The sequence below is a fragment of the Penicillium alfredii genome (assembly GCF_028826965.1).
Source record: "Penicillium alfredii strain IBT 34128 chromosome Unknown utg000004l_segment0_segment0, whole genome shotgun sequence".
NCBI lineage: Eukaryota > Fungi > Ascomycota > Eurotiomycetes > Eurotiales > Aspergillaceae > Penicillium > Penicillium alfredii.
In genome coordinates this window covers 4,415,178-4,439,042 of record NW_026622701.1, presented here as the reverse complement: position 1 = coordinate 4,439,042, position 23,865 = coordinate 4,415,178, and the positions used below count along the sequence as shown (strand labels likewise).

Here is a 23,865-nt window from a genome sequence, read left to right as displayed (position 1 = left end):
GGCCATTATATTGTATTCCTGGAGTCCACTTTGGGACTTGAATTAACTTGGTATATCGAGGTAGCTATCTCTCCGGTAAACGCCTATTATCTCCCATCTTTGCTCTAGAAATTCCTGCTTTCCTTCACGAGTACCCTGGGGGTGCCCCCGAGACATCTTGATATGTCGGCAACACATCATTAAACAAAGTGGCAGCAGCAGTATGTACCAGAGGTTTGTCAATGGGAAGCAAGAAAGATGCGCTGGAGACACTGCAGCGCGGCTTCCGATCCACAAGGTGACGGGAGCGTCGATCGAAAGTGTCTTCACCAGTGAAGATATCAAGTCTGATGCGACGCTCGACCGCGATGGAGAGGATATCCTGGGTCAAAGGTTGACTATTGTCATCTGAGCACGACGAATCCACATCCACCGCGGCTTCCCTGTCCGGCAGGGTCAATTCGAACGGAATGCGGACGGGGACGTCCTTCTCTGTCTTCCTTGGCTCTGCCCCTTGAGACGGATTTTGGGGGCGGGCCAGTATCCCTTTTGTTTTCCGTGGGATATCCGACGCACGCGCTCTTTCGTGCAGGCGGCACTCTTCTTCTGTGGTTTATTGCCGTAACTGCCGCTGGATTGGCGCATCAACCGGGTGGTTTCTTCGATGCGCCAGTTAATCTCGCGCACCACCAGAGTTTTGAACTCGGTCGGGCGGACTGCCGGTGCTGTGATCCATTGAAGAAACATCACAGCCTCGAATGAGTGTTTTTGCCCCGAGCTAGGGAGGTTGTGTTGTAGGGTGAGCTCGGTCACTGCGCTGGTTTTGGGGAACCGGCAGACATGTGGGATGGTTTTGGGGCTTTCCATGACGAGCTGCCGTGCAATATGGATTGGGCGGGTTGTGCTGATGGAAATTTCATCTGCTGTCACTGCCGTCGCCACGATTTTGTAGGAAATACTCCCCAATGTTGTGTTTGTTGTCCCAGCGAGAGGGGTGGGGACGGGTAGAGAGAAAGTTATCTGGTCCCGAGATTGAGAAGAGGATGTCATGTCTTGTTTCAGCTCTTCCACTGTCGACGATGATTGAATGAGTTGTGTCTTTCCCAGACGTGAAATGGGAAGTCGACGGCGAATATGCTCGAGTGCATGCTGGCTCTTGTTGGTGCTAGCCAGGCAGTCGGCAGTCGAAGTCACCGTCTGGACAAGACGAACACTGATCTGGCACAGCCCAGGCGAATCAACATCTGAAGACTTTGGCAGAGATACCCCACCCTCAAGAAGAGGGCTGCGGGTATCGCCGTGGATACTAGTATAGATGCGATGCGTGACTGGAGCAGTGAGACATAGACGTTGCGAATCCATGACTGTGCACGCCTGTTTTTCCCTGCTCTTTGATAGTTCCAACGCTGAACTCAAGGGGCGCAGAATAAATATCTACCCACAAGAAATTTGTTCCCGTCCATGTGCCCTTCATAGATGCCATCGCCTGGTGGGTCCTCTAATTCCAAAGAGGAAGCCAAGACGCAAAGACGTGGACCCAAGTGGATCCCACGGCGATGTATGATCCCCCCAGCTGGAGTGGGTGCGATGTGGCGTGGACGAACCCTGGCCTACACGTAATATTGCGTGCTTGGGTGTTTTAAGGTGAGTGGATGAGGTCGGTTGCTGGAGCCGTTTCGTGAACGGGGTGGAATTGTGTCGAAGTGAAGCCGATCCTGCCCCAGCGTCCATTCACCCCTAGCTGTTGAGTGGGTCACTTCGAGAGCCAATCACCCTATATTGTGTTCTCTTCAAAATGTTCTAGATTATCTGGGGCTAAGAAAGCTCTCCAGTGTTGGCTTTGGTCTCATCCACATCTGGTGCATCCGCGGAGTTGGATATAAGGGACGTCGATACCCACGACTCATTGATGCAATTGGGTTGTTTCAAGACATCCTTGGGTCTATTTTTAGAAAGTTTGATTTGGGGAATGGTCAGATATCGAGATTGTATCTCAGGGCATATTTGATCGACAGATGCACGCAGATAGAAAACAGGGTAAGTAAAGGGGAAATAGGATACTCTATCTATACGTCAGGGCTAAACAACCCTTGTATAAGAACTATAGCAATGTTCTATGCCTTTTGCGGCAATGGTTGAAATGCTATATTCATCAAAAGCAGTTCCATTGCCCTCCAATATTAATAACTATCCAAATAAATAAACACCCATCCAACACCATTGTACAAAGCTTCACTAATCCAAATTACCAGCTTCACCCGCTTCGACCTGGGGCTCTTGGCGTCATCGACCGGAGCGGCCATGGTGAGGCCACCGAAGGCCAGACCCATGATGAAGAGAACGGGACGCATGTTGTCGTTTGTTTGGGTGTGGTGAGATTGGTTGATTAAAAGACAGACAATAAAAGATAATTAAGGATAGACAATCAAGAGAGTGTGAGAGAGTGAGTGAGAGACAAGAGTTTGAATGGTTTGCCTGATAGTGGCATGTCTATGGTGATATCATTTATTGAATAGATTCCGAAGACCATTGGATTCTCTCATCCTACATAGTTGTAGGAGTAAGCTGAATATTCAGCCCGATATAATTGACTTGACCGATGTGTCGGGATATAATAGCCCACCACCTGCTTGGCCGGGATGCTATGATTGCAGTTGGGTAAAAGAGCACTTTGGGCATGGTTCAATGATTGATACTGAAGGATTTACTCTCTGCAATTACTATTGGAGCCATTTCGAGAATTATCTGGTCAAATGCCAGAAATGAGGCAAAAATAGTGAGCTTTAAAGAGTTTCTTTTTTTTAAAAAAAAAAAAAAATACTGGACAAATTTACTCGAATGTTCAATAAGCCCTTCGTGTTTTATTAATTTACAACAAGCAATTCTGTAGACTCTCAAGCATCAATTTGGCAGTTATCAGTAGGGGTCCAACCCCCACATTAGGGCTTTTAGGGTGCTGGTCACTGCTAGCCAACGAAAACTATTGATCCCCACGCGAGGATCCGCAAATGGTCCGATCCCAAAATGTGGTTACTCTGCACGAGAAATCACAAATAGTTTGGGCGTGGTAGATCTGTCTAAGGGATTCTACTGAAAATCCTGGTTTGAGATCTTCGATGACTTGTTCGGCGGGTTCGATCCACGAACTCACCCGCCCTCTTCACACCGGTTTCGTCGCTCTACTGGAGACTATTTGATGAAGGATTCGACTTTCTAAGAATCTGTCATATGAATTCAAGACCTTCAGCTCAGCCACCTAAATCATCGACTCCACCTGTCTCTATTTCTGTTCCATACACAATAAGTCTACATGGCCAAATACGCCCCGAGGTCTCACTATTGTGATGGCCTTCTCTCTTTCTATGCTATATAAACCTGAAATGCACTGTAAGCAGAGAAAATAGTATAAATTTGTAGTCTCTTCCGGAGGGGATAGCAAGCTATGTAGTCATAGGAAAGCTGTTTATATCATAGTATGTAAGATAATTCGATTGTCATTTAGAAATTTATATAGAAGAATGTCTAAAAAAAATACTTAGAAAAACATGCGAAAAGAAAATTCATTCAAGGATAAAGAATAATTCAGTACTAATTATGCTTCGGATATCTCAGTAACAAAAAGAAAGAAACAAAGCTTTCTGTATAAACGATTTACCGCCGAGGTTTCCCAGCTTGACATTCTGCTCTCCCTCGTAAAGCAATTCCCAGCAATATCGGACCAACTTTCTTCATGTCCGAAGCTCGCGTTGTATCCCACGGACCAAATTGGTGCATCTTCATGAACCCGGGGTTCTCTCTTTCCTCTAGAGTGTTGTTGAGATATTTGACGTAGGTTTCATCGTACTCGGCAAAGATAATGTAGATCTCGTTTCTATCCTGCGATACGTGCAGGCGGCTGATTGACTGTCAGCTAATCCGAGAGGTAGATAGAACAAAACTCAGGTGGCTTACCCGCCGCAGCTGTATTTGAATCCCACTGGATCCGGGACACTCTTGATCCAGGCCACCATCTGAGCAGCCTCCTGCATGGCGATAGCAAGAGGAGCCTTAATTCTCAGTAGTGGCTTGACTTCCACGAGTGCGTGGACTTTCGCCTTAGCATCGTTCTCTTCTAAGCAGCCATCGGTGCGAGCCTCCAGTGAGGCCATGTTGAAATTGGCAGTGAAAGGTTTCCGGTATAGCGACCATTGTACAGGAAGATCAAGGTGAACAATAAACGCATTGAGAAAGTCGATGAGTGCGGTATTGACAATCTGCTCGTCTTTGGTCTTTGGATAATCCTTATCCAGGAGCTCTTCTGGCCCATAAGATCTCTGTTCGGGAGGCGTATCATCACTTTCCAGTAAATCGTGCTCATCATCAAGGCTCCAGCCAGAGGTAGGGGTTCTGGGTGTTTTTGGCTGCTTGCTCGGGGTTTCGAGGGATAGCTTGCTGACTCCCGCGTTTATTTTTGCTTGTTGGCGAGTGTGCTTTGAAATTGGACTTGGGACAGCGGTGACATCGAATTTGCACGTGTCCTGCGAGACTCGAGATGCTTGCTTTTGGTAGAATCGAGGTAGAGCAAATGTCCCCTGAAGCCGTCGATCGTTGAATTTGGAGTAATAGTCTTGCCACGGTTGATAGCCATGGAGGATGTGGGAGGCCTCTTCCACCCATTTTGTCAGGCCAAAATTCGCCAGGTCAAGATGAGTATAGTCGAGTTCTTGCCACAAGATGCGAAGCATCAAGAATTGCTCCGGTTGTAATTTAGAAGCCGAGTATAGGTTGATCTTGTGGATTGTTCTGTCCGCTACCCCCCATCGGCGGGCAGTGGATTCCCATTCGTCTGGCTTGGTTGGGGGAGAGTTGAGGTCATTCATGGCTCTTTCCAGGTGAAAAAGAATCAACTGGACAGAAATAGAGATAGAAGCAGGCGTATAAATGGTAGCAGAATGAGGGGTAGGAAAAGATCTAGAGGGGGGTATTTAACAATGTACAGAGAATCATAAAAACTTACACACTAGGTTTTTCATGTATCATTAGGCGCCTAGGTCATCAGTGTACCCTATCGTAGTAATATAGGAGATACGCTTCCTTTGTCGCGCGGTAATATGCAATGTACTCTTTAGCGGCACATTGAGACCTGGAACGTTTCGAATCCAATAATATAACAAAGCATAACAAAAAAAATAATATAAAAGTATTTCGACAAAAAAAAATTGCAAAATATATTACAAGGAATATTATTTTTAAAAAATAAAAATAAAAATAAAAATGTGAAATAAGAAGTTAGCTACATAATCATAAACAAGACAAGATATGAAACTATCTCAAAAAAACATATAAAGGCATGAGTTTCATATATTTGTTGATCCTCAGGAAGAAAAAATCGAGAGCCTATAGCTATTATTATCATCAGTGGGGTATTGATTTAATAGTAATAGTTACCAATTAAAAGTATAGCTATCCATAGTATCCAAGGCTTTGCTGGGCTGGTACTTCATGGCGCCAACGCAAGCGCTGTGATTGGTTCCCCACGTTGCCCGGCAACCTCACTATCAAAACTCCCTCTCCTTCCTCTTCACTTAAGATGCTCCTCTGCTGTCTCCTTTTGGCGTTTGAACCTTTTCACCTATCTCAGTCCTTGTGTGATATTTCCTCCCTTGGTTTTGCCAACTCCCTTTGGCCCATCATGTCTCTCGCCGACACGGATCGGGAGCAGATCAAGACGCGCAACCGCTACCGTCGGGCGCTGCGAGCCACAATGGAGACCATCTGTAGCGCCGAAACCCACCATATCGAACCCAACGTGTGTGAAAAGGCCAGCATTGTACGACAGCCACTGTCGCTGAATGAGAAGTCCGATGGCCAGCCCTTATTCTTTGATCGCTACCAGGGAAGGCTGCAGGATAGAAGAACACCCGACTCGACCTGGTCGGAGTACAATGCCGATTTAGAAAATTACGAGAACGTGCGGATTCTCTATTTTTGGATCAAGCGTTACATTCGTGATCAGTCCCCCCTGGAGCCCGCTGGGAGTTACGATGTAGGGTATGCTTCCTCCACTTCGTGCAATGCTTGAGGGTTTCATTTCTCACACCTATGCAGATGGGATAGCCTCAGATGTCATGATCTCTATGAAATTGGCGATTACTTCTGGAAGGTTGTGAATGCCTCCGTCCCTATGACGAATCCGGGCTCCGGGATCTATCCGGCAAACCTGCGGAACGTCCCCAATCCCAACCCCCCATTGCCGCATGTCAAGTGCCTAATGGAAAGCGATGTCATGGGAGACAATCGCCTGCTCAGGGGCGAGATCATGGCTATCATCCACGTCATGGATGCTCGGCTTTCTGCCAAGTCTCTTCGTCCGCACCTGATGGCACCTGTAGGTCGCCCCCTTGTCCATGCGACGAACACATCTTGTCTTGCCCATATATTGAACTCGTGCTAACTTGGCTCTCTAGATGCTACTAATTTCTACCATGGGCCCTTGGCACTTCCGAGTTCTGGAAGCCTATTTTAATGGCGACAAGCTTGTCGTGCGGAACACCCCTCTTTACGATATGCGTCAGGGCACAGAGGCCAAAGCGGCCGACCTCTGTCTATGGTGGTATGGCAAGGTTAAGGGAAACACCCAGACATTGCTGAAATGATCCTGCTCTTGATCGGCCAATGTTATGTTTGAATGAATGAACGATAGATTCCCGGGGTCTTTGGCGCAATGGAGTATTCGGTGCATGTGATAATAATTGAAAATGTTTTCATTTCTATCTTTTAATTGCGAAGCTCAGCCACTGTTCAATTTTTTTAATGGCATACATGTATTGCGAAGACTAAGCTGACTAGAAGTAAACTAATGACTCACATGGCTGAAGGCGCGTCACTCGAGAATCTTCCAAGACTCTCCCCGGCAAGACATTTCTTTTTTCTGGTCCAGTACCTTTCCTTCAATTCCCTTACTCTTCGAAGCAGAGCGTTCAGTCTTTTCTATCCTCGAGACACGGCGCCATGTCGTCTACCCCGCCAACAAGCTTGATCGCTCCCCGCACATGGACCCGGGATAATCGCAGCGAGTTTTTCATTTCGACAGACCCAGCCTTACTGTCAGTTGCAGCAGTTAAGGCAGCATTTGAACAGGACTTTGTCTACTGGTCGCAAAAGTCTTTTCCGGAGGACGTGCTCTGGCAGATGCTCCATGGCTCAATGAGCTTTGGCGTGTACCGATGGACGGAATCCCCTGCCCCGGAGAAAACCGATTCTCGTTCCCCACGCCCAGAGAATACGGAGCAGATTGGTCTGGCACGAATGGTGACCGATGGCGCCACGTTTGCTTATCTCTCTGATGTCTATGTCCTTCCCGAGTACCAGGGGAATGGACTGGGGAGGTGGCTCATTGATTGCGTTGCGGAGATCTTCTCTAAAGAGAATATGCCGTATCTGCGTCGGATCATCCTGCTCACGGATGATCAGCGGATGCAGGACTTTTATCAGAAGATTATTGGGGCGAAGGTCGTGGGACACGAAGAGCGCAAGGATATGGACCGGACGTTGGTTTTTATGTGTGCTCGGCCCAATGCCACTCCTTGAGCATGCATGGTTTGATGTCTATAAAATCTACTCCGCTTCTAATAGAGGTTGGTTGCTCGGTCAATGTAGTCTTTGAAGCATCATACTGTCGACAAATACTCTTGTTTACTGCTATCTGGGTAACAGCCAGGCCTACCATGGCAGCTGTAAAGGAGTTGGCAAGTCCTTTCCAAGGACATCCTCGGCGGTCCCAATATCTCTGTCAACGAAAATCAGCTTGATTGCCCAGTCATCAAAAGAAAGCAGCCTTACCCCGGACCCCGCGGTGCCCAGAATTCACCAGTCTTGCTGAGATCAAATCCATCAATGAACGAGACCAACGACTGAGCTGCTTCGTCCGGCGTCACCGCTGGTCAAACAAATTCTCATGTTAGTGACGCTTCTCCCACTCAGAATCACATATATAGACAATGAGCTTACCTCCGCCAGCATCCCAGTACTTGTCGAATCCAACGCTCTTGGTCATCTCGGTACGCATAAAACCTGGATGTACCAGACCAACCGCAATGCCCTGGGGTTTCAAGTCCAAGCTCAAGAGCTTCCCCACCATGTTGAGCGCTGCCTTGCTGGCATGATGGCCAAAGTTCCCTCCCCCTTCCTTCTCATGGCGCAGAGTGATACTACCACTCTCGCTACTAACCAAGATCACTTTGCTGCCCTCTCCCAATACCCCGGCCTTGACCAGGTGGTGTACCACAAAAACGGGCCCAATCGCGGAAGTAGTGTACATCTGAACTTGTTTCTCCCAGTCAGGCGCGTCGAAGGTTTCAAACCCGAAATAGCCCGCTGTGATAATGACCGTGGAGATCTTGATTGACTTTGGGAGTTGTGACACGAGCTTCTGGCCCACGTTGGGCTGGGAGACATCGATATCAGTCAACCAGGTGACGCCTGGGGTCGTGTCTGGGGCTGTCGTTCGCGATGTCGCAAACACCTTCGTGGATGGCTCGGAGGAATAACGGGCCCGGAGAGAGGCACCAAGGCCACGGGAAGCGCCCACAATTAGAATGGTTCGAGTCATGCTGCAGGTTGTAGTTGCAAGATTCAAGTGGTCGAGCTGCTCATATAAATTGGTTCTGCTTGACGCAAGTCCACCAGCAGATGACGTCAGTATATATATTTGCAATCCAGCATTGCCGGCCAGTTGTCAAAAGCAGCTCTCATCTAAACCTCAGCTGCTGCATATGTTGGTTTTATGTCGACTGGTTGGGTTCCAGCTGTGTTCCCTTGAATTGCGGTGTTCTGAGGGTGACCGAGGCCATTGTCGTGTCTCTTCCTTCCCGGGTTGATCTCGAACAACATGCCCGGGTGACCTCACCACAAGCCTCTATTGCCATGTCTCGCTGGGCGAGAATAGCTCTTGAATCAACGGTGGAATAATCCACCCACGCAGTCCATGGATGGATGCAGGTGCTGCTGAAGCGCTTAGTCAGAGACGCCTTCAAGGGCTTTCAATCTGCGAGTTTGTTTTGGATTTCCCCAACGGCCTCGCCGGAGCTGGGCAGACCATCTCAAAGGCCAAAAGATGACTGGCTTTGCCAAACTAGCCCTTTCCGTGCACAAAGTCCGAGCTGCCATCAAGAAAGGGAGGAAGGCGGGTGCCAAGGACATCCCCGGTTCCTCGTCCTCGTTGGGGTGAGCTTCCTGGCCCCAGTTTTCTTGGTTGTCTTGGTTGATACTGACCCTTGGCTTGTCTGTGCAGTCTGCCTAATCCCACGCCGCCGTCATCCCCATGGAACCTCCCGGTCGAAATCCAAATCACCATCTTCGCCCATTGCGGGATCTCCGACTTCCGTCCGTTGAAGCTTGTCTGCCGCGCCTTTTACCATCTGCTGGGGTCACACGAACATGAGATTGTCCGGCAGTACCTCCGCCAGCGCCGCCATGGTACTCTCCCCTCGCCGATTGACAGTGAGCGCACCTATACTCGAAATCCGGAAGATGACGTGGTGCTCTTGTCGGACCTTTTTCCACCGTCTAAAAGCGCCAAGGGTGGCCACATCTATACCTTCAAATACCTGCATGGCTTGCGGCGCCGTCAAAAGCTCTGCTCGCGCCTCTGCTACTACCTTGCAGACCGGGTGATGGATCGATTCGTTCAAACCGAGTCCGACCTTGTACGGTCTTCGTTCCCTGCGAAGCGAAGCGAACGCAACGCTCTGGTTAAGCGCGGTATCGCCAGCATATGGTTCCACCTCGCACCACTAATGTGAGTAGCGCAAGCGTTATCACGCTCTCGTGGCATTGCTGATTATGCTAGGTACTACACGCTGTACTTTCTCGAATCGTATACCTCCGCGCGACGCGAGCACGCCAACGTGCTCCTACGAGACTACGAGGCCGGACGAATCCCGGTCGCGATCCCGCTAGAGGTGCGCCAGACCATGTACCGCGACCTGCAGACCCGAATCCTCCGCTCTCCGCCCTTTACCAACACCGCGACCCTGGTAGCCACGCATCATTGCATGCAGCTGCTGGTGTCGTACATCCGGTACACGATGTCGCCCGAGGCGGAGATCGATGACTCGTGGATCAGCTCCCTGCTCACCTTGTCGCCCTTCGTACGGATTGTCGAGTTCTTCTCCGCGGAGATTGGGGACGGCGGCAACCAGCGACTGCAGCGCAAGGACTTTATGTATAACTTCTATCACGACATGACGATGCACGAACAGGATCATATGAACTCGGTGGTTTTTGCCCAGGAGTCCGACCAGCACATGCATAGCTCGGTGCGCAACATTTGGTTCGATGTCGCCAAGGCCGAGATGGCGTCGAGAAATGCCACTCCGCATGATGTGGAGGATGCCTGGGTTTGGAATGGTGTGCCCATTTTTTTTGGGTGTGCGGATTGCTATCCGACACGGGGATGGCAGGCATGATGCTATGATTTTTTGAGCGTCCAAGGCGTTGGGGTGGATACATTTTACATTTTCGGCGTAGATTTGGTTACCGAGATTTAAGCCATTTACATTTATTTAGCAGTTCATGCTCATATCCATGCGATTTTCTGATTTACTCTTGAACTGTATACTTCATCGCGATGGAATACTCCATGTTTGTTCTGTTTGCACGTCATGTCTATCAACCGTCAACTTGGGGAAGGACCAGAGTGAACGAGAGCAACTAAATTCCAATTTGAAATAATCGCTGCCATGGAGCAAATAGATGCGCATCAATTGTTCAACACTTCCTGGACTCTCCATCGGCTCTCTCCTCTCCACCATAGCAAGGACTGTGAGACTCTCCTCGACAACGAAAGTGCCTTAAAAACATATGCCACGCGCCTGCGCGACCAACTGACCGGCGCCGTGATAGCCGGGATCCACAGCGCCAGCGCAGCCGAAGACGACGCGCTCTCCAAGACGGGCGCGCTGAAGGAGTGTCTGTGGCAGCCTATCACGGCAGGATCTCCACGCGATGCAGCATCAAGCCGACGCTCCACCCCCTCATTTCCTGGGATTTTAGTTACCTTGGAATACGAATTCATTGTCTACAAAGCAGCTCTACTTGCAGACTCCGACTCAAGTAATGGCAAAGAAGAGACCCAGCGCGAGGGATCTACCTTTCTCCCACTGCTCCTGACCCGATTCCCCAACGCGCTGCGCCAAACCTTCATCTCCTTCTTGTCTGCCAACTTCGACACCTACTGCTCGCCTCTGCGGCTCCCGTCCGCGCTCCTGTGCTCGGGCCTAGAGACCTACGTCGAAGCTCTACGCGACGGCCGCAGCGCCCGCGCGTCCGATTACATCGAGGACGTGATCAAGGAGCTGCAGCTCACGCTCTCGTTCTCGCCATCAATCGCACCAGCCCTGCGCTCCCTCAACGTCAGCATCGCCCGCGCCTCTCTGGCGGGATTTCTGCGCGATGGTCCCAGCACAGCAGCATCCAAGACGCGCTCGCTGCAACAGAAACTGCGCAGCCCGCTGTTCGCAAACCTCACGACGTACCTGGAGTCCCATCTCGCCATGACGCTCGATATGGATGGTTCCGCGACGGACCAGCGCGCTCGACAGCATGTGCGCCTATCCAAGGTCGCGTGCGCGGCTTTTGTGCTGGGGAGCGAGGGCCGCATGAAGCTCGTTGTTAGTGCCAACCGCGACGAGGATGGTGCGTCCGTGGGACGGGGCCGTGACTCGAGCTTTCAGCGTGCTTTGCGCGCGAGTGAGACGCTGCTTCGGGCTGTCGTTCGCAGGGCTGCCGTTGGGGAGCAGACTACGTGATTTGCTGGTTGGTTTTAGTGCAGCTTGGGTGATTGCGCTAGACTACTAGAGAAGCTGGAACGGCTCTCTTGCGGTGGTGATTCGAATAGCATCAGCCGTCTCTTTTTTTCTGGCATCGGCTGGGGAGTCAGGCCGTGTCTATCTAGACTGGTGTGTCTCGATGCCGGTATATTCTGGATAAGCTTAGACCCTTCTATTGTGGTCGTTGGCCATGGCATTTCTCGTACCATTCTTGTTTGGGGAGGGCCAGCGGCGCCCCAGAGACAATACCCCGGCTCAGGCCAAGAGGCTACGAGGATTGTTAAGCGGAAAGGCGGTTTACTTGGACTGGAGGTCATCGGGAAAGACACTCAATAGGGAGCGAGTGACTAGTGTTGAGAGGTATATGGATTCGGTGGAACTATCCACAAACAACGCAACCAGTCAAAACTGGACCAGAAGCCAGCAGAGCAATATTCGTTATGTACAGACTATGTCCAGGACAAGAGATCATAAATACATCAAAATATCCAAAATTCGCTTCATGAAATGCAATACAACTTTTGCCTTTAGATTCCCTGCGTATGCTCTTCAGTCTCAGCCAAGCGCAACGCTTCATCCACACTCGGCACGAAATGCGTCAAACCGCCACACTGTTCAACGATGCCACTCCGCTCAAACATGCGAAAGACACCGGCAGTAGGCAGCCGACAGAAGAAGACAGAGACACCAGTCTGCGTGTAGGCCTGGACGATCTCCCACAGAACCTGTGTACCAGACCCATCGATACTGGTGACACCGTGAACATCGAAGATGATGTTCTTATTGTGCTCCGGGGCGCGCATGCGCGGCCGAGATGGGTGTGTGCGGCTGGAACCATATAGTTCGAGGCGGCGGAGGCGGTTCTTGAGGTCACCCGTGTTGGCGAAGGTGAGCGGCTCGGGGATCTTGACGATCAGGGCGCCGGCGACGAGCTCGACATTTTCCGGGTGCAGTTCTGCGTTCTCGAAGCGCGTCCCTGTTCCTGTGGAGACCTTGCCCAGGATCTGGATGCGTGGGTGTGTCGCGTGTCGGATTAGGATGATTACTGAGAGGCCGATCCCGAGGGCCATGCCCAGCTCCAGCGAGTAGAAGATTGTTGCCGTGAAAATTAGTAGCATCAGGCTGAGCTCAGTCCAGCCGCGGAGACGGAAGAAGAATGATAGGTCTTGCGGGCATTCTTCGACGAGTGTGAAGGCGACAACTGAGATCATAGAGGAAAGAACGGCTTTCTGGACAGGAGTCAGTAATTGAAGTAGTGCAAATCCCCAAAGCAATAGACGATGAGTACGAACCGGAAGGTAGAAGAGGTACGGCAACAGCACCATAATGGTGAAGAACGTAATGATGCTCAGAAAAACACTAGTCATGGGGGAACGAGCCCCAGTCTGCGCGCTGACCTTGCTTCGTCCGTACCCTCCAAACGCCGGGAGAGCCATGAAGCAGCCACCGAGAACGTTGGCCACGCCGAGCGCTACCATCTCGCGGTTAGCACTCATGCGCATGCCCTGAATTCCGTCAGGACCGCCTTCGCCCAGGCCCTTGGCCGCGACAGACGACTCGAAGAAGCCAAGGAGTGCAATTATAAACGCCTTGCTCATCGCGGTACGCACGTGTTTCATATGCTCGAACTGAAACGGCCATTTGAATGCGAAGAGTCTGCTGGAGCTGATCTCAGTATGTCCTAGCAATTCCAGCCCTTTGTCCTCCCAGTTCAAGTGCCAGGCCAAGATTGCCGACAGCACCACGATCAGAAATCGATCGGGGAAGTAAACCACCTGGGGAATGCGCGGCATGAGCCACTTTTTCAAGGTCCTGTAAGAGGGTCAGCTCTAGCATTCTTGCACTTGGTATGCTCCCGGTTTATACGCACCGGATGACCATGATTATGGTAAAACTGATAAACGAGACAGCCGCAGTAAGTGCATGAGAGTCCCTGATATTTCGGAAAATGAATGCGAGCTTTGCAACTGTGGTGCCGTGACTGGCTCCGTCTTCTTTGGCCTGATCAGCCAGCCCCAATTCCGGAATGAGCTGGTCAACAAAAATCACGAAGCCGATGGCAGTAATAAATCCTCGCAGGAATGGTCGGCTCAGCACGTTATCCAAAAAGCCAAGTCGAGTAAGACCAGCGACCAGGATCATGCCACCAGCCATGGCGGTGGCTACGCCAACAACCATGGCGTTTTCCAAATTGTCATCCTCGCCCGAGTGCCCCTCGCTGACGCTGGCCTTGACAATGGCTCCCGTCAACAAAGAGCCGGCAGCCTCTGGGCCCACCACCAAAAGAGGGCAACTTCCCAGAATCGCATAGACAAAGGGATTGATCACGAAAGAATAAAGGCCGTTAATGGGTGGTGCGTGAGCCAGATTTGCCGCCAGCGAAAGGGCCATTGGGATGTAAATGGATGCTATCGTCAGCGCAGCTATGAGGTCCCCACGAAGGAGGGACCAGCGATACTGCCCAATCCAACTGAAAAAGGGTATGTAATAGGAGATGTACCTGCACACTCCGTTAGTCGTCTTTGATTCGAGGTGGATTACAATACTCGTGGAGATCGTACAATTTCTTATTGCCATTCATTGAAAGTGCCGTGAAAGACGACTTCATCTGCGATAGATTCTCCGAATCCGCGCCTGGTTCGGGGCCGTCTGAGTCTGCGAAGCGATTGGGTGCTGCGGCAGCTTCTCCATTCCCTCCATGACCCAAATTTTGATTCTGTCCAAGGTATAATTGCCGCTCTGCATCCTCCACTCGCGGGGAGAATGTGCCATGGCTACAGCGCCGGTCGCCACAAATGGGATCCGCATGGTCGTAGGATTCCAGCAGGCGCGTCCTCACACCCGGCTCGCTCGTGGTCCCAATCTCCCTGCTTGAATTGTTTTCGGCGCCTCCATGGATAGAAGTCGGATTTGAATAAAGTCTCAGGCCACTCTGGGGGCGAAACATCTCAACAACTCGGTCTCGCAAAGAACGCCCATCCGGTTCCCGCCGAACCAACGGGGTGGACTCGAACATCATGCACTGAAAAGACCAGATCAGATTTCCAGGAAGCGATGAGGAGCATCAACGCCCGCCATAAGTGTCCGGGAAAGAAAATCAGAGACCGAGGAAACCCCTGCCTTTGCTGGTTAGCAAGGGCGGTGGCCACTAGTAGCTGATAAGCGGGGGAAACCAGCGTTATCATTGATCAATGCGTCCGGAGCGTCGGAATAGCCCAGGCATAGTTGCAAAGGTCGGGCAGTATGAGTATACCATGCTGAGAATCTCCCGGGTGCTTTCGCTTGATCTTCTGTCTGTTCTGATCAAACCACAACAGTTCCGTCACTTGCTGAGGTGGTCCAGCAGTCCTCTTGGAAAGCAGAGCGGTGAGTCACGTGTCAGTATCCCAGTCCCGTGATCGTCAAGCAAGTGTGGGTTTTGAGTCCGCCACAAAGCGAGGTTCGATTGTGCTCACATTCATCCTCCTCGAGTCTGTTTTCTTTGGGCTTTGTCCTTTGTACCGTCTTTTTTGTTGACTCGCTCTTCTTTGGATTTCGTCGACTGCCGTCTTATTCGTCCAGTTCGCACCTGAGATTTTTTTCCCAGCGCAACCCCGCCAAAATGTCGTTAACAAATTGTCGATTCTACGAGGAGAAGTATCCGGAGGTGGACAGCTATGTCATGGTCAACGTTAAGCAGGTACAGAAAATTTAAGCGTCAAAAATCCCGAATATCCACAGACTAACTCGATTTTTGGTGGGATGGTAGATTGCCGAGATGGGCGCATACGTGAAACTGCTTGAATACGACAACATCGATGGCATGATCCTCTTGTCTGAACTTTCGCGGAGACGTATTCGGAGTATACAGAAGCTCATTCGGATCGGGCGCAATGAGGTGGTGATTGTACTTCGTGTCGACAAGGAGAAAGGTAGGCAGGCATGACTTGCGTGCGAGACTCCATGGCTGACTCTTACTGCAGGTTACATTGATCTGTCCAAGCGCCGTGTTTCGCCCGAGGATGTGACCAAGTGTGAGGAGCGATACAACAAGAGCAAGGCGGTGCACTCGATCATGCGTCACGTCGCCGAGGCGACCCAGACTCCCCTCGAGACCCTCTACCAGCAGATCGCATGGCCGTTGAACCGGAAATACGGCCACTCGCACGATGCATTCAAGCTGTCGATCACGTATGTTTTGTCTTGAATGTCAGGCAAAATCGCAACTCTGAAACTGACTTACTTGTGTTCAGGAACCCCGACGTGTGGAACGAGATTGATTTCCCCAGCGAACCTGTCAAGAAGGAGCTGCAGCAGTACATCAGCAAGAAGCTCACCCCTCACCCGACCAAGGTTCGTGCCGATATCGAGGTCACCTGCTTCGGATACGACGGAATCGACGCGGTCAAGGAGGCTTTGCGAACCGCAGAGGCAGACAACACCCCCGAGAACCAGATCAAGGTCAAGCTGGTGGCGCCGCCGCTGTACGTCCTGACCAGCCAGTGTCTGGACAAGAGCCTGGGAATCAAGTTGCTAGAGGAGGCCATCGAGAAGATTGGTGCGAAGATCAAGTCGTCGGGCGGCAACTGCACCATCAAGATGGCGCCTAAGGCCGTTACTGAGCACGACGACGCTGTTCTCCAAGAGCTCATGGAGAAGCGCGAGCGCGAGAACCAGGAGGTCAGTGGTGACGAGAGCCAGTCGGAGAGCGACGAGGGGGTTCCCGAGTAAAAGCCATGCGTCACAGTTTGGAGCCGGGGGAGAGCATCCAGCGCATTCACTAGCACTGGCATCGAATGCGCAGAAGCAACCGCAGGAGAGAATGGGCCAAAATGGATAGAGAAAATCATGCACATTTACACGGGAAAAACAACGGCTTGATGGCTCAATGTGCAGGCAGAAGTTGCCCCGCCCACGGGCAGCTTGCCCAGGTGCTTCCTCGGGTCTGGGATGAGATTCCCCCGTGCAAGCGCCAACCGGTCGAAGTCCCGTCCGGCGTCCTTGCGGTCTGCATGGGCAAGTTCTGATGTACATATGTGATGCAACGAGACGTTGAATGCCAGTGATGCTTAAAGTCGACAGATTCGTGTGTTCCTATGAATAGCACGATTGTATAAATTGTATGACATGTATGATCCGAATATCTGAATTGTATATGACCAGCATTGGCGGGAAATTCGGGTTCAGATCTGCCGATCCCTGGGGCTTAAATCAAACTTCTCCCCTTCCTCTCTGCTTATTCCGACATCTCTCTTGACTTGACTCTGCTCGAAACATTATTTCTACTATGTTCAACATGGTCCATTGGAAGGACATTTTCAACATCGATCGCCGCAGAGCCCACCACCGCGTTCAGGTCGAGCGTCGGCGGCGTACGTCATACCCAGCGCGATCTGTGTAATACCGCTAATCGGATGACAGTTCTCCCATCGTATGCCGTCGACGAAGCAGAACCATCTCAGTCTTCCAAGGAAATTGCCAAGGTCGCTCTTCGCCTGAAATACCAGATTGAGCAGGTGGTTTTCTGCGAGGTCGAGGAGAGCGCTCTGACCGACCCCAACAGTCGTGTCATCACGCCAAACGTGATTGAGACGACCAAGCGGGCGGGCGGTGATGATTACAAGGCCTGTATAGTTTACTGCTTGTTGGTTTGTCTGCGGTGGTTCAAGATCCAGTCCTCTGTGGAGCTGTGGGATGCCGATCTCCATGAAGCTCGCGCGATAGCTTGTGAGGTTATCGCCAAGCGCATGTATCAACCCTTGCCAATCCTACTTGTCGAGGAACCCTGCTCATATATTTTCCAGAATCGAGTCCGAGCAGAACCTAGATTATTTGCTGAAGGATGTTCTACTGAAGCGATACTCCTTGTTCAGCGAAGGGGTGGAGACCGATCCTGCCAACGTCATCGAGCGGGCTGTAGATCTCCATGCTCTAAAGGTCATCAGCTCTGCGGGATACCAAAAATGCATTCAGCATCTTTGGCGAGGCTGGATCTGCCAGGAAGACGGCAATCCGACCAACTTTGTCGAGTACGTCGACAAATCCAACACCAATTACTGGGTTCATTTCCACCCCGACCGGATGAGGACTCCGCTCTACCAGAATGTCTGCCAGATTTTATTCTCTTTGTTATACCTTGCACTGTACACGGCTGTGATCAACACGGTGAACCCGAGCGGTGATCTTGACGTGGCCGAGTGTATTTTGTATGGCATGACCTTGGCGTTTATCTGCGACGAGGTGGTCAAGTTCTGGAAAGTCGGCTGGAATTATCTCGAGTTCTGGAACGCCTTTAACTCGACGCTGTATACGATTCTGGCAGCCTCGTTCTTTTTGCGAGTGGTGGCTCTAGCACACTCATCCTCGGCTCAGGATGAACAGAGACAGCTATACAACGAGCTTAGCTACAACTTCTTGGCCTTTGCCGGCCCAATGTTCTGGATGCGCATGATGCTCTATCTGGACTCGTTCCGCTTTTTCGGGGCCATGTTCGTCGTTCTGCGGGTGATGATGAAGGAGAGTCTAATCTTCTTCGCGCTGTTGTTTGTGGTGCTGGCCGGATTCTTCCAGGCCTTCATCGGAATGGCCCAGGTGGATGCGGATATTCACATCACCAGATCCATTATACAGGGGATGGCAAACTCGGTCATGTCGAGTCCTGAATTCGACACCTTCCAGGACTTCGCGTTCCCCTTTGGCATTATTCTTTACTATGTTTTCAATTTTGTTGTCATGATCGGTATGCTCTTTGTTGCTTCATGTTTTTCGTTGGCAAAGAAGAACTGACCGTGGCTAGTGCTGTTGAATATTCTCATTGCGCTGTACAACAGCGCGTACGAAGATATCTCGGGCAATGCCACCGACGAGTACATGGCGATCTTTGCACAGAAAACCATGCAATTTGTCCGCGCTCCGGATGAGAACGTGTTTATACCACGTAGGTTGTGAACTTGGTATGGTTTCTGGCGTTACTAATTCTGTGGTAGCATTTAACCTCGTCGAAATCTTGTGCCTGGTCGCCCTGTTTGAATGGTGGCTCCCACGTGAGTATTATGCGAAGTTGAACGATGTTATCATGGGCGTCATCTATTCGCCGCTGCTGATCTTTACCGCCTGGCTTGAAACTCATCAAGCCCACCGGATCAGATGGAATCGTCGTCGTGGAGAGGAAGATGATGATAACACCCAAGAGTGGGAACATGTGGCCGAGGATGTTGATTTCGATCTCGAGGATACCTGGAGGCAATTGGTTGACGACACCAAGCCTGATCTTAAGGTTGACAGGTGCACTCTAGAGATCAGAGAGCTCCAGGAACAAGTGACGACATTGACGGAGATGGTCAAAGTACTGACTCCCGAGAAAGGAGTGGATGGGAAGTAATCGAATGGCCGGTCGATTTTTGTCATGTCTCTTGAACATAGTAAGTAGAGCTAGAGAATACAGTTAGAAAGAAGAGGGTTACGGCGGAAAGTAACAGAGGTATATATATATATATATATATATCCAGGTTTAATTAACATTTGCAGTTTTATACTTAGTGATCGATTTTGGATACTGCCTAAATATATAGAGCAATAAAGTCTAACGACAGCAAACATCTTTATTTACTGGGCCAACTCAAGTTATAATAAGTAAGACAACAACAACCAAAGAAAAAAAAAGAAGCCGAACGCGGGGGTCGAACCCGCAGCCTTGAGATTAAGAGTCTCACGCTCTACCGATTGAGCTAGCCCGGCTGGGCATGACATTCAGCCAAAAAATCGTATTTCATTAGCCAGATCAGCTCGAGCTCTTACATAACAGCGTCTAGCGCGTCCGAATCCTCTGGAACCAAACCAAACTCATCGCGAGGTGGCTTCTTCTGCTGACTTTGCATTTCTTGCCGTGTCTGATCTCTGTTTCTTATGAATCATTAAATTGTTGATTCGACCCTGACTGTGGTCACTCTACTGCCATCATGTGCGTCCTGCCACTCATGAATACGTGGCCCCTCGGAATCTCGACTGACTCTATACAGGGCAAAGCTCGCCGATGACCCCCAGATTCAATATGCATCTTTGCACAATCCTCTCCCTTTGCAATTGCACACCTACATCTGGCCATTCTTGATTATTTGGCCAGCTTTCTTCGCTTTCTATCTCTCGCCGGAGCGCTATGACACCTACATCCAAGGCCAGGAATGGACGTTCGTTTGGTCGGGCACCATCATCACGGCTCAGTCGCTCCTTTGGCTGATGACCAAGTGGAACATCAACATCTGCACTCTGTTCACGACCACTTCGGCCAAGTCGATCGACTCTGCCCGCCTGATTAAGGTGATTCCCATCACCAACGCCGGCTCCGCGGAGATTTCCCCTTTGATCCATGACAACACCGGCGGAAAGAAAACGGTTTCGTTTCTGTTCCAGAAGCGCCGCTTTTTGTTTTACCCCGATCGTCGGTCCTTTGCTCCTCTGTCTTACGTTCTCGACTCGGAACCCAAGCCCGCCCTCCAATACTTCCAAAAGAGCCAGGGGCTGGCCACCAAAGCCGAGATTGACCGCGTACACCACCACTATGGAGACAACACTTTTGATATTCCCGTCCCTGGGTTCATTGAGCTGTTCCAGGAACACGCCGTTGCGCCGTTCTTCGTTTTCCAGGTTTTCTGTGTCGGGCTGTGGATGCTGGACGAATACTGGTACTACTCGTTGTTCACGCTCTTCATGCTGGTTGCATTCGAGAGTACTGTGGTGTGGCAGCGACAGAGGACCTTGAATGAGTTCCGTGGAATGAGCATTAAACCCTACGACGTGTGGGTGTACCGTGAGCGCAAATGGCAGGAGATCACCAGCGACAAGCTTTTGCCTGGCGATCTGATGTCGGTCAACCGCACCAAGGAGGACAGCGGCGTCGCCTGTGATATCCTTCTGGTCGAAGGCAGCGTGATCGTGAACGAGGCAATGCTTTCTGGCGAGAGCACCCCGCTCCTGAAGGACTCGGTTCAGCTTCGACCGGGCGAAGAACTGATCGAACCTGACGGTCTGGACAAAAATGCGTTTGTGCATGGAGGAACGAAGGTCCTGCAGATCACACATCCCAACGCCAATGGGGACGAGAACTTGAAGAACATTGCTAGTGGCGTTACAATCCCTCCGGATAATGGTGCGCTGGGCGTGGTGGTCAAGACCGGGTTCGAAACTAGCCAGGGCAGTCTTGTGCGTACCATGATTTATTCGACCGAACGTGTGTCCGCCAACAACGTCGAGGCCTTGCTTTTTATTCTCTTCCTCCTCTTCTTCGCAATCGCGGCCTCCTGGTACGTGTGGCAAGAGGGTGTGTCCAAGGACCGCAAGAGATCTAAGCTTCTCTTGGACTGCGTGCTAATCATTACGAGCGTCGTTCCTCCGGAGCTTCCCATGGAGCTTAGCCTGGCTGTCAACACTAGTCTTGCTGCCCTGAGCAAGTTCGCAATCTTCTGCACCGAGCCCTTCCGGATTCCATTTGCTGGACGTGTCGACGTGGCTTGCTTTGACAAGACCGGTACTTTGACTGGAGAGGATTTGGTTGTTGATGGTATCGCCGGACTCACTTTGGGCCAAACAGGTGCCACCGTCGAGCCAGACGGTGCCCACATCGACTTGGCAAAGGCTGCTGCTGTTGGTCCTGAGACTACTCTCGTTCTCGCAAGTGCTCATTCTCTGGTGAAATTGGATGAGGGTGATGTCGTTGGCGACCCCATGGAAAAGGCTACGTTGCAGTGGCTCGGCTGGACTTTGGGCAAGAATGACACCCTGGCCTGCAAGGGCATTGCCCCGGTGGTATCTTCTCGTCCCGTTGAGTCTGTTCAAATCAAGAGACGGTTTCAGTTTTCGTCCGCCCTCAAGCGCCAAAGTACCATATCGACTATCACGAGCTCCGACCGAAAGACTTCGAAAAAGAGCAAGGCCACTTTTGTTAGCGTCAAGGGTGCCCCCGAGACCATTCGGGGCATGTTGATCAACCCGCCTCCCAACTACGAGGAAACTTTCAAGCATTTCACCCGTAACGGGGCTCGTGTTCTCTCTCTTGCCTACAAGTACCTCTCGTCAGACTCTGAGCTTTCTCAGGGCCGTGTGAACAATTATTCCCGGAGCGAAATCGAGGCTGATTTGATCTTTGCTGGTTTCCTTGTTCTTCAATGCCCTCTGAAGGAGGACGCAATCAAGTCTGTTCGCATGCTGAATGAAAGCAGCCACCGGGTCGTCATGATTACCGGTGACAACCCGTTGACTGCGGTTCATGTGGCTCGCCAAGTTGAGATTGTCGACCGGGAAGTGGTGATCCTCGATGCTCCTGAGCATGACAACTCTGGCACACGTCTGGTTTGGCGAACAATTGATGACAAGATGAACACCAATGTTGATCCGACCAAGCCTTTGGATCCGGAGATTTTGAACAGCAAGGATATTTGTATTACTGGATATGCTCTGGCGAAGTTCAAGGGCCAAAAGGCTCTGCCCGATTTGCTCCGCCACACCTGGGTCTACTCTCGCGTGTCTCCCAAGCAGAAGGAAGATATTCTGTTGGGTCTCAAGGATGCGGGTTATACTACCTTGATGTGCGGTGATGGCACCAATGACGTCGGCGCGCTGAAGCAAGCCCACGTTGGTGTTGCGCTTTTGAATGGATCGCCCGAGGATCTTTCCAAGATTGCCGAGCACTACCGGATCACCAAGATGAAGGAACTGTATGAGAAACAGGTTGGCATGATGCAACGATTTAACCAGCCTGCGCCCCCGGTGCCCGTGCAGATCGCTCACCTGTACCCCCCTGGACCTACCAACCCGCACTACCAAAAGGCCATTGAGCGAGAGGCACAACGAAAGGGCTCCGCGATTGCAGCGGCCTCCGGCAACCAGCAAAGCAGCGCCGAGCAAATCCCTACCATCACGTCCCCTGGCGCCCAGGCCCTTCAGCAGTCGTCCTCGACCATGACCCCGCAGCAGCAGAAGCAGCAGCAGGCCCAGATTGCCGCGGCCGGCCTTGCAGACAAGCTTACTTCTTCTATGCTGGAGCAGGAGATGGATGAGAGCGAGCCGCCGACAATCAAGCTGGGCGATGCGTCCGTTGCTGCGCCGTTTACTAGCAAGTTGGCCAACGTTATTGCTATCCCGAACATTCTTCGTCAGGGCCGTTGTACCTTGGTTGCGACGATCCAGATGTACAAGATTCTTGCCCTGAACTGTTTGATCAGTGCGTACAGTCTGAGTGTTATCTACCTGGATGGAATCAAGTTCGGTGATGGTCAAGTCACGATCAGCGGGATGTTGATGAGTGTTTGCTTCTTGTCTATCTCCCGAGCCAAGGTATGTCCTCTTCCTTTTTTCTGCGTCTTTGTGTCAATAAATAACAACCACAGTCTGTCGAGGGTCTGTCCAAAGAGCGCCCGCAGCCGAACATCTTCAACATCTACATCATCGGGTCCATTCTCGGACAATTTGCGATCCACATTGTGACGCTGATCTACATCTCGAACTATGTCTACCAGATTGAGCCGTAAGTTGCTAGCCGAAATTCAAGAAAGATTCGTGCTAACCACCTGCAGGAGACAATCCGATATCGACCTGGAGGGCGAGTTCGAGCCGTCCCTTTTGAACAGCGCGATCTATCTTCTGCAGCTGATCCAGCAAATCTCGACCTTTTCGATCAACTACCAGGGCCGTCCGTTCCGCGAGTCGATCCGCGAGAACAAGGCTATGTACTGGGGTCTGGTGGCTGCCTCGGGTGTCGCCTTCTCCTGTGCCACGGAGTTTGTGCCCGAGATCAACGAGAAGCTGCGCCTGGTCCCCTTCAGCACCGAGTTTAAGGTTACCTTGACTGTGGTGATGGCGATTGATTACGCCGGTTGTTGGCTGATTGAGAATGTGCTCAAGACCCAGTTCAGTGATTTCCGTCCCAAGGACATTGCGGTTCGCCGCGAGGATCAGCTGAAGCGTGAAGCGGAGCGTAAGTTGAGGGAGCAGATTGAGGCGGAGGCACAGACGGAGGCGCAGAGGAAAATCTAGGATTGGATTGTATCATAGAGGATGCTGAATTCATAGACCGGGAAAGTGGAGGAATAATGATCTTGAGCAT

The 23,865-nt window shown here is 51.1% G+C and overlaps 10 protein-coding genes across 10 annotated transcripts; 6 read left to right on the top strand and 4 right to left on the bottom strand.

Moving 5' to 3' along the window:
- Positions 1 to 124: 124 nt before the first annotated feature.
- On the bottom strand, positions 125 to 1,341 carry NUU61_003360 (uncharacterized protein; the record flags this gene model as incomplete). Its single annotated transcript, XM_056653942.1, has 2 exons — positions 125 to 475; positions 556 to 1,341. The coding sequence occupies 2 exons, from the start codon at positions 1,339 to 1,341 to the stop codon at positions 125 to 127; spliced, it is 1,137 nt and encodes a 378-aa protein (XP_056515009.1).
- A 2,289-nt stretch (positions 1,342 to 3,630) lies between these two features.
- NUU61_003359 (uncharacterized protein) lies at positions 3,631 to 4,838 on the bottom strand (the record flags this gene model as incomplete). Its single annotated transcript, XM_056653941.1, has 2 exons — positions 3,631 to 3,874; positions 3,931 to 4,838. 2 exons carry the CDS (start codon positions 4,836 to 4,838, stop codon positions 3,631 to 3,633), a joined length of 1,152 nt encoding a protein of 383 aa, XP_056515008.1.
- An 812-nt stretch (positions 4,839 to 5,650) lies between these two features.
- NUU61_003358 (uncharacterized protein) lies at positions 5,651 to 6,614 on the top strand (the record flags this gene model as incomplete). The annotated part of the gene is made up of 3 exons (XM_056653940.1): positions 5,651 to 6,009; positions 6,082 to 6,346; positions 6,426 to 6,614. 3 exons carry the CDS (start codon positions 5,651 to 5,653, stop codon positions 6,612 to 6,614), a joined length of 813 nt encoding a protein of 270 aa, XP_056515007.1.
- A 355-nt stretch (positions 6,615 to 6,969) lies between these two features.
- On the top strand, positions 6,970 to 7,548 carry NUU61_003357 (GNAT family N-acetyltransferase; the record flags this gene model as incomplete). Its single annotated transcript, XM_056653939.1, has 1 exon — positions 6,970 to 7,548. The coding sequence occupies one exon, from the start codon at positions 6,970 to 6,972 to the stop codon at positions 7,546 to 7,548; it is 579 nt and encodes a 192-aa protein (XP_056515006.1).
- A 132-nt stretch (positions 7,549 to 7,680) lies between these two features.
- Positions 7,681 to 8,569, bottom strand: NUU61_003356 (oxidoreductase, short chain dehydrogenase/reductase family superfamily; the record flags this gene model as incomplete). Its single annotated transcript, XM_056653938.1, has 3 exons — positions 7,681 to 7,747; positions 7,801 to 7,897; positions 7,969 to 8,569. The coding sequence occupies 3 exons, from the start codon at positions 8,567 to 8,569 to the stop codon at positions 7,681 to 7,683; spliced, it is 765 nt and encodes a 254-aa protein (XP_056515005.1).
- Positions 8,570 to 9,073: 504 nt separating this feature from the next.
- On the top strand, positions 9,074 to 10,427 carry NUU61_003355 (F-box protein; the record flags this gene model as incomplete). The annotated part of the gene is made up of 3 exons (XM_056653937.1): positions 9,074 to 9,183; positions 9,251 to 9,757; positions 9,809 to 10,427. The coding sequence occupies 3 exons, from the start codon at positions 9,074 to 9,076 to the stop codon at positions 10,425 to 10,427; spliced, it is 1,236 nt and encodes a 411-aa protein (XP_056515004.1).
- Positions 10,428 to 10,700: 273 nt separating this feature from the next.
- NUU61_003354 (uncharacterized protein) lies at positions 10,701 to 11,768 on the top strand (the record flags this gene model as incomplete). The annotated part of the gene is made up of 1 exon (XM_056653936.1): positions 10,701 to 11,768. One exon carries the CDS (start codon positions 10,701 to 10,703, stop codon positions 11,766 to 11,768), a length of 1,068 nt encoding a protein of 355 aa, XP_056515003.1.
- Positions 11,769 to 12,316: 548 nt separating this feature from the next.
- NUU61_003353 (SulP family inorganic anion transporter) lies at positions 12,317 to 14,805 on the bottom strand (the record flags this gene model as incomplete). Its single annotated transcript, XM_056653935.1, has 4 exons — positions 12,317 to 13,018; positions 13,082 to 13,601; positions 13,660 to 14,289; positions 14,351 to 14,805. The coding sequence occupies 4 exons, from the start codon at positions 14,803 to 14,805 to the stop codon at positions 12,317 to 12,319; spliced, it is 2,307 nt and encodes a 768-aa protein (XP_056515002.1).
- A 585-nt stretch (positions 14,806 to 15,390) lies between these two features.
- NUU61_003352 (translation initiation factor eIF2 subunit alpha) lies at positions 15,391 to 16,499 on the top strand (the record flags this gene model as incomplete). Its single annotated transcript, XM_056653934.1, has 4 exons — positions 15,391 to 15,468; positions 15,538 to 15,700; positions 15,752 to 15,959; positions 16,022 to 16,499. 4 exons carry the CDS (start codon positions 15,391 to 15,393, stop codon positions 16,497 to 16,499), a joined length of 927 nt encoding a protein of 308 aa, XP_056515001.1.
- Positions 16,500 to 17,055: 556 nt separating this feature from the next.
- On the top strand, positions 17,056 to 23,795 carry yvc1 (putative potassium ion channel Yvc1; the record flags this gene model as incomplete). The annotated part of the gene is made up of 8 exons (XM_056653933.1): positions 17,056 to 17,140; positions 17,190 to 17,517; positions 17,573 to 18,507; positions 18,565 to 18,705; positions 18,755 to 19,145; positions 19,787 to 23,096; positions 23,150 to 23,286; positions 23,336 to 23,795. The coding sequence occupies 8 exons, from the start codon at positions 17,056 to 17,058 to the stop codon at positions 23,793 to 23,795; spliced, it is 5,787 nt and encodes a 1,928-aa protein (XP_056515000.1).
- Between the last annotated feature and the right edge of the window lie 70 nt (positions 23,796 to 23,865).